Consider the following 12443-nt stretch of genomic DNA (forward strand, 5'->3'; position numbering starts at 1 on the left):
TTGACCACTCATGTCATTGCATCTCCTTTTTTTTAAATTTGAAGATGAGAATATGTTTACTTTTTAGTTTTATGTTTGATTTTTGACTTTTTATTGATTATCTAACAATATAGCAACATCACGATATTTAATAGTAGTTTATATTATCACATTTAGTTGTAAAGAATTTTACCAAAAGATTTGTACATAACAGGCATTATTTATAGAGGTTTATGAAAATATCCTTTCATTTGTGGCAATTGCATCATATCTTTGTAAATATATAAAAGATTTTCCTTAGTATGAGATACATTACACTTTTTAATTCAGAATTGTTAGTTATACTTGAAATATGCACTGGCACTTCTGGTATGAAAACGACAAATTTGCATTACTGATCTTGTATATAAAAAAGATGTTGAACTTTTTATGTGACAATACTGAGAGAACATTTGTTTAGTTTATGTTTACTTACACATACTGGAATCATTCTTGGTGAAACACTTTATTGATGACTTGTTGCATATTGGAGAAAGAGGTATGATATCTTACTTGAGACCCCCATCATAATCCGAAAAGGAAACCAACGCACTTGTTCTGTGTAGAAAGAAAATAAGTATTTGAATAAAAATGTCCTATGTTGAGTAAATGTTAACAGCAGATTGGACATGCCATTTTCAATGAGAAGAGATTAGTGATTGTTAGATAGAGATTAAAGTAACCAGAGAGGTTGAAATACTGTAAACTAACTATTCGTGTGTGAAGATATGTAAAACTATCATTATGCATTATGGTTGATGTGAAATGAAACTGGGACATGAGATGTGCTTATCTGCCTCAAATTAAAGATAGGAGATATGCTGAACTTGTTTGCTTCGTTCCAACATTAATGTTAAAACGAGACATAACATGAAATAGTCTAATTTTATGGAAAACATTAAGTTGATTTTGATCTTTTATGAATATTATAAATCATATGACACAGTGTTTGAGGAATAGTTTCCAGATATTTCACCGCAACAGCCATCCTCCCATCAGAAAGTATCACGTCTAGAGGCTGATGTTTGCACCATACTTGACATACCGGATGGTAAAAAAAAATCCCTATGATAAACAACGTTGCAGAGCTTCACCACACGGTTATGGTCGAAGTGTGCTTACATTATACAATTATAGAGGAAGGGCTGTGTTACCTGGACTCCAGTCCAAGAGCCACAAGTTCACTAGACCTGAACACACTCAAAGAGGACTGAGCTTCCTGGGGTGTTAGCCATCTGCACCACCAGGAGTCACGTGTGGCTTGCCGAATGCCAAGGAAATGTCGAGAATAACACCTAGGATGTAAATTAAGCATTGTGTCGAGTTATCAACACACTTCATATCTACTTCTATTGTTTCCTTAGTTGCAATGCAGGAACAAGTTGCTGATAGAATTACAAGACAATATAACTCATAATGACCTTCCATAAGTTGATAACGTGGAAACCGGCTGCAGTTACTACTGAATTGCGCCTATATATAACTTTCGTAGGCGGAGGTACTTTCAGAAGTTGTGTCACCTCACTTTCTGCCAGACCACATTAAGGTAAGCACAGTCCCTTCTGCAGTTGATTTCTGTTAGTTATTACGGACACTGGTATGGTTATAATGGTGGAAGTACCATCTAGGTCCCTTTCTTAACGTTTCAATTCGAAAACACCTGGATATGTATTCATTTAAAACGAACTTCCTGCAACATTACCTGAGTTAAGAAGCAGTGGTAACACCTATGGAATAGTGATGACAAACATCGCTTTTTCGTAAAAGTCAGACACTTCATTTGATTGGTCTGCCCTGGTATGGAATTTTTTCTTGAAACAATTAACTGTTCACAGATGAAAGCCTCATTGTTTCTTGTTTCCCGTACCTAGATGCTTACTCCCACAAGCTACCTCCTTACTTCAGAATAAGACCAATTAATGTTTTATTGTACCCAAGGCACGAAACGCCAGTTTCTTATGTACGTAACTCATATAAATAAAAACGTTGATGAGAGACTGAAGTGAGGAATGGACTCTGAAAGGCACATGGGAATATATAGGAGTCATTTCAAAATCCTTGCCACAAACGATTAGGGGTGATTGACTACATCGTGGGAACAACTTCTGTCACAGACAATACTTTTTACATTGATGCGAGTCCTCTTCGCAGCATGAAAGCAGTTAGGCCTAGCTTCTAATGTACCTTTCTCCGCTTAGAGTCAATAATTCTTAAGTTTTGCTTGTTCAGAATCACTCTACACATCCTCTGCAATAGATGGTCGGAGGATAAATGCAGCACAGCTGCTTAGTAGACCCTGCTAGTTCGTGAAATTTGATTGTGTTAGAACAAATGAATTCAGTGAAGCCCGCATCTCGTGGTCGTGCGGTAGCGTTCTCGCTTCCCACACCGGGGTTCCCGGGTTCGATTCCCGGCGGGGTCAGGGGTTTTCTCTGCTTCGTGATGGCTGGGTGTTGTGTGTTGTCCTTAGGTTAGTTAGGTTTAAGCAGTTCTAAGTTCTACGGGACTGATGACCATAGATGTTAAGTCCCATAGTGCTCAGAGCCATTTGAATTCAGTGAAACGATAGCTCTAGGAAGCGTCAGGTAGCAATTTTTCCCTAACAAAAGTACTCATGATACGATCTACCACCCTGAGGAGTCCGTCGCAAAACACTGCGACACAATACGTATACAGGGTGTAAAACATGTAAGTGCGTATGTTTCTGAGAATGGCACTGAACGTAATTACGACAGTACTTACGTCATTTGCAGATTAATATTTGTAAGTATTACAAGTCGTACGTTTTTTGAGGTGCATACTTCTAAGTACATGAAGCAAGAGCAAGCCATTAACGCTTATTTTTCCCTGGACTGCAGGTCACGTGCTGGGTGTGCACACGTGTATACAAAATGGTTGGTCCATACTGAAAGGGTAGTGCAAATTGTGGTGCAATTATGACAATCCAGAAAACATCATGTAGCAAATTACGTGATGTGTTTGCAGAAATACAATTTGACACAGAGGAAAAACAACTAACATATTGATTTGTGTACATATTACACCATTTCGCTTCATTTTACTGTGTTACATTGTTATACACTTGCTGAGACACCTTTAAATGCCTAGCTTCCCATCTCTTACTCTCTCTCTCTCTCTCTCTCTCTCTCTCTCTCTCTCTCCACATCTCTCCCCTGCTGTCTCTCTGTGATCACTCATCTCGGTCAACCTACCACTCAGCCCTTCTCTATCCATTACCCTGTTATCACTTCCACCCAAATATGAGGTTGGTGATTTTCATTCCCTTACCCCCTCCCCCTGCAGTATTTCTTTCCAGATACTAAACAACACATGTACAAATTTTGGATGAAGTCCATCACATGCACATACGTTCTACATCGCCTACTGGCACATATTTCACTCACATACAATGTCTGATTCTCTGCCGTCTGACCCTATGCAAATCAAGAGAGGATCTTAAATCTACCTGTGATATTCAGTAGTGTGGCTGCGTCTTAAATCACGAAACACGGTGATAATATTATTGGCCCGCTGCACTACTCATTCTCGCGATCTGGTTGATGCACTGAACAAGACAAACAAGGGAGAAACTGCACTTCCCACTTCTAAACGCCTCCAAGGCAACTAAATACAGGGAATAAGTACGAACAGTCGTTTTGGACATCTTTTCTTCCAATCTTATCATCCTCACCCACACCCTGAGTGGCACCTAAGACAGTTCAACTGGAATACATCGAGGAGAACGAACACTATTTAGGTATAGTTTTTGATAAATTAGAACTAATTCTGTGTTGTAACTATCTGCTGCATGCTATTAGCTTCTATCATTTGTAGTTGCTCAATTATGACACCGAATTTACTTTTCTACGGGAACTACAAAACGGAAAATGCCGTCAAACAGTTCTTCTACGACACAACAGGAGTAGAATTTAATCAAATGTCAACAAGATGACACAGCCGGAATACACTGTGAAATAGGAAAAGATGTACTACAAACGTTTGCTGACTCAAATGTAAGCAACCAACTACTTTAGGCATGGTTTGTGTGTTTACCTGTGAGCTTCAAACCTATCAGTCGGTCTGTTTCTCTTAATGTGGTCAGACAACTCGGTCATGAAGTCATTCAGACTTTCACGTTACAAGAGTCGAAAAAGTGGATACTTTTTCCGTCTATAGTGAATTTCGAGAAGCTATTAAAGCAACGGTGCGGTCATAAGCGGCAACGTATACTAATCCAACCAAGCTGTCGCGATCTGTTTTTGCAAAAGTAATAAGTTATTTGAAGATTCAAGTAACCAAAGTTGTCTACAATAAATAACGCCTACTAAAAACAAGAAATGGTGAGTTAAATGCAACTATCGGTTTACCAACTCCCCATCATACTATTGACCAGCTTTCCTCATTTTCCGTCCATGGAAGAATGGCGACTGCGAAAACTACAAACCGTCCCTGCAAAATTTTATTAACAAAGCGGGACACATATCTGTTCAATATACTAGTCAGATCATTTCAAAATACATGCAGATCAAGAGAAGTGGATAAACAACGACCTTGGTCTGTAAACGTTCCGTGGGTCCTTTCAGGAATGGCACAGTTTTTTGCAACTTTATGTGAATGTTCCGATCGGATAGTCTGCCGCTTTTACTGAACAGCATTCCAGTCCATCTACGGCAATCCACATAGTAAATACGCGGCGAAGGTTCACTCCCCCCCCCCCCCCCAACCAACCGTAAGGATTATTACAGTCCATCTATCTTAACAAAACAACTAGACGCCGTTGGATCACCCGTTCGGATAAAAAAAAATTCAGCAAATTAGATTTAGCAGCATCTGGACTTCTGCTGATGAAGGAGATTAAAACAAGAGATCACTGAAACACCGACACGAAAATCAATTCTAAATGTTACACCCCTAAGACTAATCACAATGCTTGTCATCTAGAGACGCCATGATTTTTCATTTCCATCTAGTTAATTTTGATGGGGAACTGAAAGCGATTTACAAAATATTGACAGACAGTTACGAGATGGGACCTGGCGTGTGGACGCTCGCGTTGCTGGTGCTGCTGCTGGTGGCGGCTGGTGAGGCTCTCCACAGGCCAGGCCACGCCTCGAGGCACGGAGGTCGAGTCAGAGCGGCCCACAGGGCCGGCAAGGCGCCCCCAGGGACGAGGAGCAAGGGCGCCTCCCAGGAGCCGCTGCTGGTCACCATCAAGGCCGCCAAAGAGCTCGAATTCGACTTCGGAGACGATGGGACGTTGGAAAAGGAAATGAAGGCCACCGGACGCTACGACCCAAAACAGGTTTTGGGATACGACCTAACATGTAAGAATCCCAGTAAGAAATACATTACTCTTATTTATCATCATCAGATATTTGTTATGGCATGACGCTGATGGTATGATGCTGATCACGACCAAGGAGGTGACCGAAAGGAAACAAGATCAATAACTCTAGTATGGTAATTGCTACAAATATTGGGATAGTAAGGGAACAAGTATAAGGAGATCGACTAGCGACGACTGTGGGATCTGCAAACTTTGGTTTACGAGTATCATTATTGTTAATATGAAAAACTCTAGAAAGATAACCTACGTGTAATTGTGACGTTTACTGGTGAAACAGAAAAGTAAGGTTGCTGCTCGTATCGATGCTTTATTTACCATATTGTGTTACGTCGGAGCATACAATCATAACGTAGAATTGCAAAAGGAGAAGCACAAGCAGGTAGTGGGACAGATTTACTTTAGCTAGTACTCTGCTATGGGCGAATTCAATATCGTATGATGCCGCTATGTCTGTTTAGATGTCCGATTATAAAACACAGTATGAACGGCCTATGTTCTTGGTGTCGCAGTGGACGATCACCAGCGGAACCGCATATTCGTGACGACCCCGCTCGTCCGCCGCGGCATCCCGGTGACGCTGAGCACCATCCCCTACGACGGAGAGCAGAGTCCGCTACTGAAGCCCTACCCCAACCTGGAAATCCACCACACCACCGAGGACTCCATCACCGACTGCAACACCCAGCTGGTGGACGTCAGCAGAACGACCGTGAGTCTCCTGTGGCATGTACATTCTTACTCTGTACACAAGCAGTCTCTGTGCTGACGTCTTCCTGGCGTTTTCATCCTTATTTGGTTCTATTTGTCCTTTTTTTCGATTCACCACGTTCTTCCTTCAATACGTTTTCTATGTAACCTGTATTATTTTCTTTCTTCCCCAAAAAAAAATGCTGGTGCTCAATAATCGTTTCCAGTGCTTGGGACCTATGTATCTAGTTATCTGTATTTAGTTCATTTTACAGTAACGTTAGAGTGTCAAAAACCTTTCCCCATAATATTAGTTGAGAATGTTACAATAATTATGATAATTGTTGTAACTAGTTTCCTTCTTTTTATTAATCATAAAAAAGATTGTCAGTATCGCCAGTTGTATACACATTGTTATACCACCTTTAAAGAAATCTGGCTGCATATAAAAGGTAGGGGCTTAATTTTACTTGGTAAAATGTTTGTGTAATTCCCTCTATGATGAAATAATCTTTTGCTTATTCCAATCTACTCGTTATTGCTTCACAGCTTCAGTTGCCTAGCATTATCTTGAATACATTGTAGAACACTTTAACTTCTACCGGTACAGAAGTCCAGTTTATTGTTACTTTTGGCCTTGTTGTAGTTGTATTCTATGTTAAAATTAATTTTGTCTTAAAATCGTTCTTATCGTAACTAGTGGTACACATTCATTTCTGAATCGTGTAACATTTTCGCTACCTCCGTTTGAGTCAGTAACTTACGAAATCTGTTCTTCGTCATTGTTTCTTCTATCCTTTTTATTAAGATTACTTAAATAGTAGACAGAAAGCAACATACCAAGTAAGGTCCAGATATACAAAGTTGCAAGGTGATTAATCTTTTCCTCAGTGCATTAATCCACGATTCTAGTACAGACATCTATCGTCGAAAGTTTCAACTGTGAGTTCATTCATTGATTATTTCAGAAAACGTGGGCGGATGACGATACACTATATGCTCTCGACAATGGCGCTTTGGACCTGACAACGAGTCCCAAAAACGTGTGTCCACCAAAAATTGTTATCTTCGACCTGCGGAAAGATGAGATCATCAGTTCCACAGTTATCCAGAACGCAGCCTGCAACGCATTGTACACCTATTTATGGGTGAGTACTTATTGGAAAAGACAGTTTATGTAAAAATGACCTTTATTTTCCGTATGAGAACTGACTATAAAATTATGATAGTTTTGCGAAATAGTAATGTCTGCTTCTACGTCACACAACTACATATTGCCAAAAGAAATCTTTTTCAGTTGTTTCCTTTGCTTTATCTTCCTTTAGGTTTGTATCTAATGATCATGAGAGATAATCATTTAGTATATATCCTGCTAATGTGTTTATGCCACGTCATTTGGTTTGTGATCTCATTCTTATTTATTATTTCCATATTGCTAGATCCTTTTAGTGACCCATGACCCATTTACGTTCAATAGAGTAGTAACAGCCATGATCTTATAATATTTAAATAATGTTTCTACCTATGTTTTTCTTTTCAGGCACTTGTTTACAATTACAAATATACGTGAGGGTACTACTAGGTGCCCCTTAGCATCTTGCATATTCTGTGGAATTTATGCCACTTTCCAACAATTAACGCGTTGCTGACATTAAAAAAAAGGCTATATTTTATGCACTCAGCATGAATGCCTTATTCGCCCTGAGGATTTCTCCTACACATGTATGTATGTACGTATTGAACTTGGGACCTAGAAACGATGGAGAAGTTTCGTCCCTGCCGTAGCCCTCAGTGGTACACATTCCCACAACTGGTTACAGCAGTCCACTCACTACACCACCGCCTCACACCGAACCCAGTGTTATTGTGTGGTTCGGCCATCCGTGGATGGGGGGGGGGGGGGGGCTATTGACAAATAGGAGTTGTGTTTCCAAGGGCAACCTAAGTGAACAAAACTCATCCAAACTCATCTAAAGGTAGCACCATTGCACCAGTAGTGAGTGCTGACGAGACTTTTACCAATATTACTCACTGAGTAAAAAAAGCCTTCCCTTATTTTCACACTATCAAGGTCCATCTTTCTCGTTGCAGATACCGTTGAGACCTTTGCTGGTAACTGAAGCTGAAATCTCTACCAGATTCTGTGCACTGAGTCAGTGTGCTGCAAACTGTGACCTGACCGGAGCACCACTCCATGGGAGAGTTGCTTCGGATTATGGTCCCTACCTGCCATATAAAACATTTCTATATTATTGTCGTCATCAAATCTGTTCTCTAAATTAGTTGCATTTAAGAAAAATTTTAAAAATCGAATAAACCGTAATACAGCTGAGTAGCTTTTCGTATTTCAACTCGTCATTAAATTTGTAGAAGAAGGTCTTTTATTGTCCGAATAGTTAAGAGAGAGGTTGTGTCATTGAGAGAATTGGGATTCATCTACCCCCCCAGGGGCAATCTTCATTAGACATAGATATTCAAATGAAAGACAAATATAGTTTTTGGAATCGTTTGATGATGCAGTCACACTGCTTAACTGACAGAGATTTACAGTTATTTTCCTGTTAGTTATGTACGTTCTTATGCCAGTCACTTGAGTATTGTCAAAATAACCTCTGTGTTTATTTAAAACAAGGATAACGAGTGTGTTAAAGGAGATACACAGAGATGAGTTTATGTTCAGGTGGACGCGTGCCCGGATGGTTGCCTAACGGCTTACAGCTCCGACACCAGAGGCAACGTACTGTCTGTAACGGACCTCACTACTGGAGCCTCCAAACACCTCCAGAGTCAGTACTTCCACCCCAAGCCCGGCTTCTTCTTCACCAAGGCGGGAGGTCCAGCCTACTACCTACCGGACGGCATCAATGGAGTGACAGCCGATGAGAGCTGCGACGGGAAACTCTACTTCCAGGCGTTCGCCAGCAACATCCAGGGCGTTGTCGACAAGCAGGTCATCCGAGAAGCATGCGACGGGGATGTTTTGGACATCAAGACGCAGGTAACGTCACATGCGTTCCGCTGTCGCAGAATATGTGAAAACTTCCGCATCGAGCGAGTACTTGTGTTGGTGTGATGCGGTGATTCTGGAATATGAATCTTTCAGTTTCTGAGAACCTCGGTGAAACAGACTATAAGACTTGGGTATTAAACTACGCAAGTCTACTGTACTAAGTTTCACACCACGGCTCTGCTTGGCAACAGTGTTTCCATTTACAGCAACAGTACAATTGTTACTGGTGTCATAGTATCTATGAAAAACTAAATGAACAAAAAATTCAATTTTATGCAAAGCCATTCCACTCATGCTTAGCACTGGACATTTCCTGAATGTTTACAGTCCTATTCCTACTCATGGCGTGAAACCAGAACTAATTTTACCTTAGTTGTCACTAGGAGAATGACAAATTACCTTCTTATTCATAACACGAAATGAAGAATTCGTTGGCTTTTTACGCTCTAAGCAAAGATTGAGTTTTTTCATTCAGTTTCTCGTACAGTTGCTAGGGCAACCAGCTATCTCTAGACGCATTTGTCTAATCTTTTAGTACCAAACTTAACATTATAATCTATGGTAAATCTGTTAAGTAAACAAGAATAATTAGTACCAAATTTAACATTATAATATATGGTAAATCTGTTGAGTAAACAAGAATAATCTAGCGCCTAGTTGCAGGAAACTGTACTCATTCTGTGGTTAGTGTGGACATTAACTTTCATTCATGTACTCCCAATGCCATTGGATTTTTTTTTATCAGCGCGATGCTCCTGTATACCATCTTTGTTTTTAATTTTACACCGATGCGAGTGGTGCAGCTCTGTTCATCTTTAGGCACTCTGTGGCTGCGAGATTGTGGTCAGCGTCATCGTCCAAAGGAAAGCCACGATATTATTCACGATACCTTCTCTAAATTTACCTAACAGAGGTTCTCGACGACTACATCGCCTCTCTTCCAGGATTGCCACTTCCGATCACCAGTATTTCTGCCTCACTTTCACGTGGCCTACATCGAACTGTTAACGATCTTAACATCGAGTGTCTGTATTCTCGCTTGAAGTCTTTTCTCAAGCTCACTTCGTAAGGACTCCAAAAGCAGCACCACTACTCTAGATGTAGTGGCGGTAGCTTCTTGAATGTGATTTACTTTACTAATGCATTGCATTTTTATGGATATTTTCCAAGAAATTCGTTTTCCATTCGTCTCACCTAATACTGAAATTGCGTAATGGTACTATATGTACCGCTTCTTGGTGTTACCAAAAAATATTTTTAAGATGTGAGTTTCTCTAGTTATTCATTACTAGTGTTGGAATCAGATACTGTCACGTTCTTTCTCTTTGTTGTAAGCATTGCAAACCTGCCACTCGTTACACCAATTGGAAATTATGTCAAAGTGTTTCTGGTATTTATAACAATCACCGAGCGATGACATTTTGACGAGTACAGCAATATTGTGAGTGATAAATCTTATAAGGCGGCTGATCCTGTCTGATAAGTTTGTTAAGCGCTTTTTCTCACTTGAAACACATACGAATTTACTTGCGTTTCTGTGGGACATTAACAATCCTGTACAATGTACTTGATTCTACTTATGAATATATTCACTCAGCCAATGACACATTTAAGAAAATATTCTTAATGATCTTGCTAAATGTTGTGTCACAAAAATTGCCATACAAATAGCAATGTTGGGAGGTTCCTAGGTGTTACTACAGAAATTCAGTACCGAGTGATACAGGTAAAACTCGTTCTGGTATCAGATACCAATTTTCTAATCGAGACTGCTGTATCTCTTTCAGGTTGGTCTGCCAGGAGAATTACCGGGACAGAGTGGAGTAACGACAGTGGATCCGAAGGGTCAGCTGCTATTCTTCCCTGTTCTGGATGAATTGGCCATCTACTGCTGGGACACAAGCAAGCCTCACAACCGTAAGAACTTCCACCTAATCGTTCAAGATGATGAACATCTACAGTTTGTCAGCAGCATGGAAATAGACACCAAAACACAAAGATTATATATAATGAGCGATCGATTTACATCCTATCTGTCAAATACCACCAACTATTCTGAGGACAACTATCAAATTTTGTATATTGACATAAAGGATATAGAATGTTAGTTGTGCGTACCACAGATTTTGTTTTTTTAAGACGAAACAACTTGGTGTCCTGGAAGATCAGACGAATGTAACTACCACTGTATGAAATACTGAAACGAAATAAATATAGAATCTGCCAAAATTGGGGTCGATCTGATTTCATGAACTTGTAACCCTACCTCTACTATTTTAATCTTGTGTGCTTGTACCTAAATAACAGAAAACCTGTTTCTATGTTTCCACGTATAACTCTTTTACTAAAATTTTGTTTAGTTTACAAATAAAGTACACTATGGGAGGATAGTCCTGTTAATAGGAAAAGCTAATCAATGTAGTTACTCTTTTTACAGGATTTTACCGTGTTTTGTGTCTAATGGATACTTAAATCAGACTTTTCCCCATCTTTTCTTAAGATCTTTCCCAGCTGTTAGATAGAAACGCAGTATGAGTAACATTATACTGAAACTAGAACAACTCATTTCCAAGTTCATTTGGTGGTTTTATTAATGGTCGCCAACCTATGCAGGCAATAAAAGTGAAGTATTGGAAAGGCAGAAGTTTCAATTTTGCTTATTTCCTTGCTACTGTTTAATGTAGTTCCTCAAATAAATATTACTCCACTTAAAGAATGTTGGATTACAACCTTATACATCAGGTTTTTAAAAGAGAAAAAAGACGAGTAGATAATTTCAAGGAAGCTAAAAGAATTTGGCCAGGGAGGAACCATTACAAAAGTACTATGCATAATCAACAAACTTCAGTAGTAAATTAGTGAGATACTAAAGCACACACTTTTTAAAATGAATGTTTCACTTCAAGCAAACCTCTTTCTTTCTGGAGTTTAGTTTCAAAAGCATTGTTCTTTGAACTAACTCTGTATAGTCATTTAACAGATTCTAATAACTTGGCTACACTCCGACTGAATTTTACGTTAGCAAACTCTTACTATAACACTTTGCAGTAGTAAACTTAAAAGACAAAAATCTTTTAAATGCTGGCTCTTTATGTTAAATTCACACTTCGTAAGTTTGTAAAACAAGATACCTTGATTAATCAAACACCAGGAAAAAAACCTATATAGGTGTATGATTAGGATGAAATAATAGGGTGAAACAGGTTCTTTAAAGTTCAAGAATGATTATTAAAACGCAGTTTAAATTAACGTTTTATTCTGTGCAAAAGTAAAATATCCGGTGGATGTAGGTTTGGGTGTGGCGAACAGATATGACGGCTACATTACCCACAATACGGCCTGCAAGTATCTTGATGCATGGGCTCAATTTCTCCTCTTTGC

At 39.5% G+C, this 12443-nt stretch overlaps 1 protein-coding gene across 1 annotated transcript; it reads left to right on the forward strand.

The window, feature by feature from the left end:
• The first annotated feature begins 1524 nt into the window (after positions 1-1524).
• LOC126353961 (protein yellow-like) lies at positions 1525-11291 on the forward strand. The gene is made up of 6 exons (XM_050003266.1): positions 1525-1564; positions 5034-5342; positions 5875-6074; positions 7021-7200; positions 8733-9050; positions 10850-11291. The coding sequence occupies exons 2-6, from the start codon at positions 5045-5047 to the stop codon at positions 11168-11170; spliced, it is 1317 nt and encodes a 438-aa protein (XP_049859223.1). The 5' UTR covers positions 1525-1564; positions 5034-5044; the 3' UTR covers positions 11171-11291.
• The last annotated feature ends 1152 nt before the right edge of the window (positions 11292-12443 follow it).

Source organism: Schistocerca gregaria, chromosome 3 (genome assembly GCF_023897955.1).
Source record: "Schistocerca gregaria isolate iqSchGreg1 chromosome 3, iqSchGreg1.2, whole genome shotgun sequence".
NCBI lineage: Eukaryota > Metazoa > Arthropoda > Insecta > Orthoptera > Acrididae > Schistocerca > Schistocerca gregaria.

Coding starts and splice junctions, on each gene's coding strand:
- LOC126353961 (XM_050003266.1), top strand. CDS start 5,045: ATGGGACCTGGCGTGTGGACGCTCGCGTTGCTGGTGCTGCTGCTGGTG. Junction 5,343..5,874: donor TTTGGGATACGACCTAACAT/GTAAGAATCCCA, acceptor TTGGTGTCGCAG/TGGACGATCACCAGCGGAAC. Junction 6,075..7,020: donor TGGACGTCAGCAGAACGACC/GTGAGTCTCCTG, acceptor TGATTATTTCAG/AAAACGTGGGCGGATGACGA.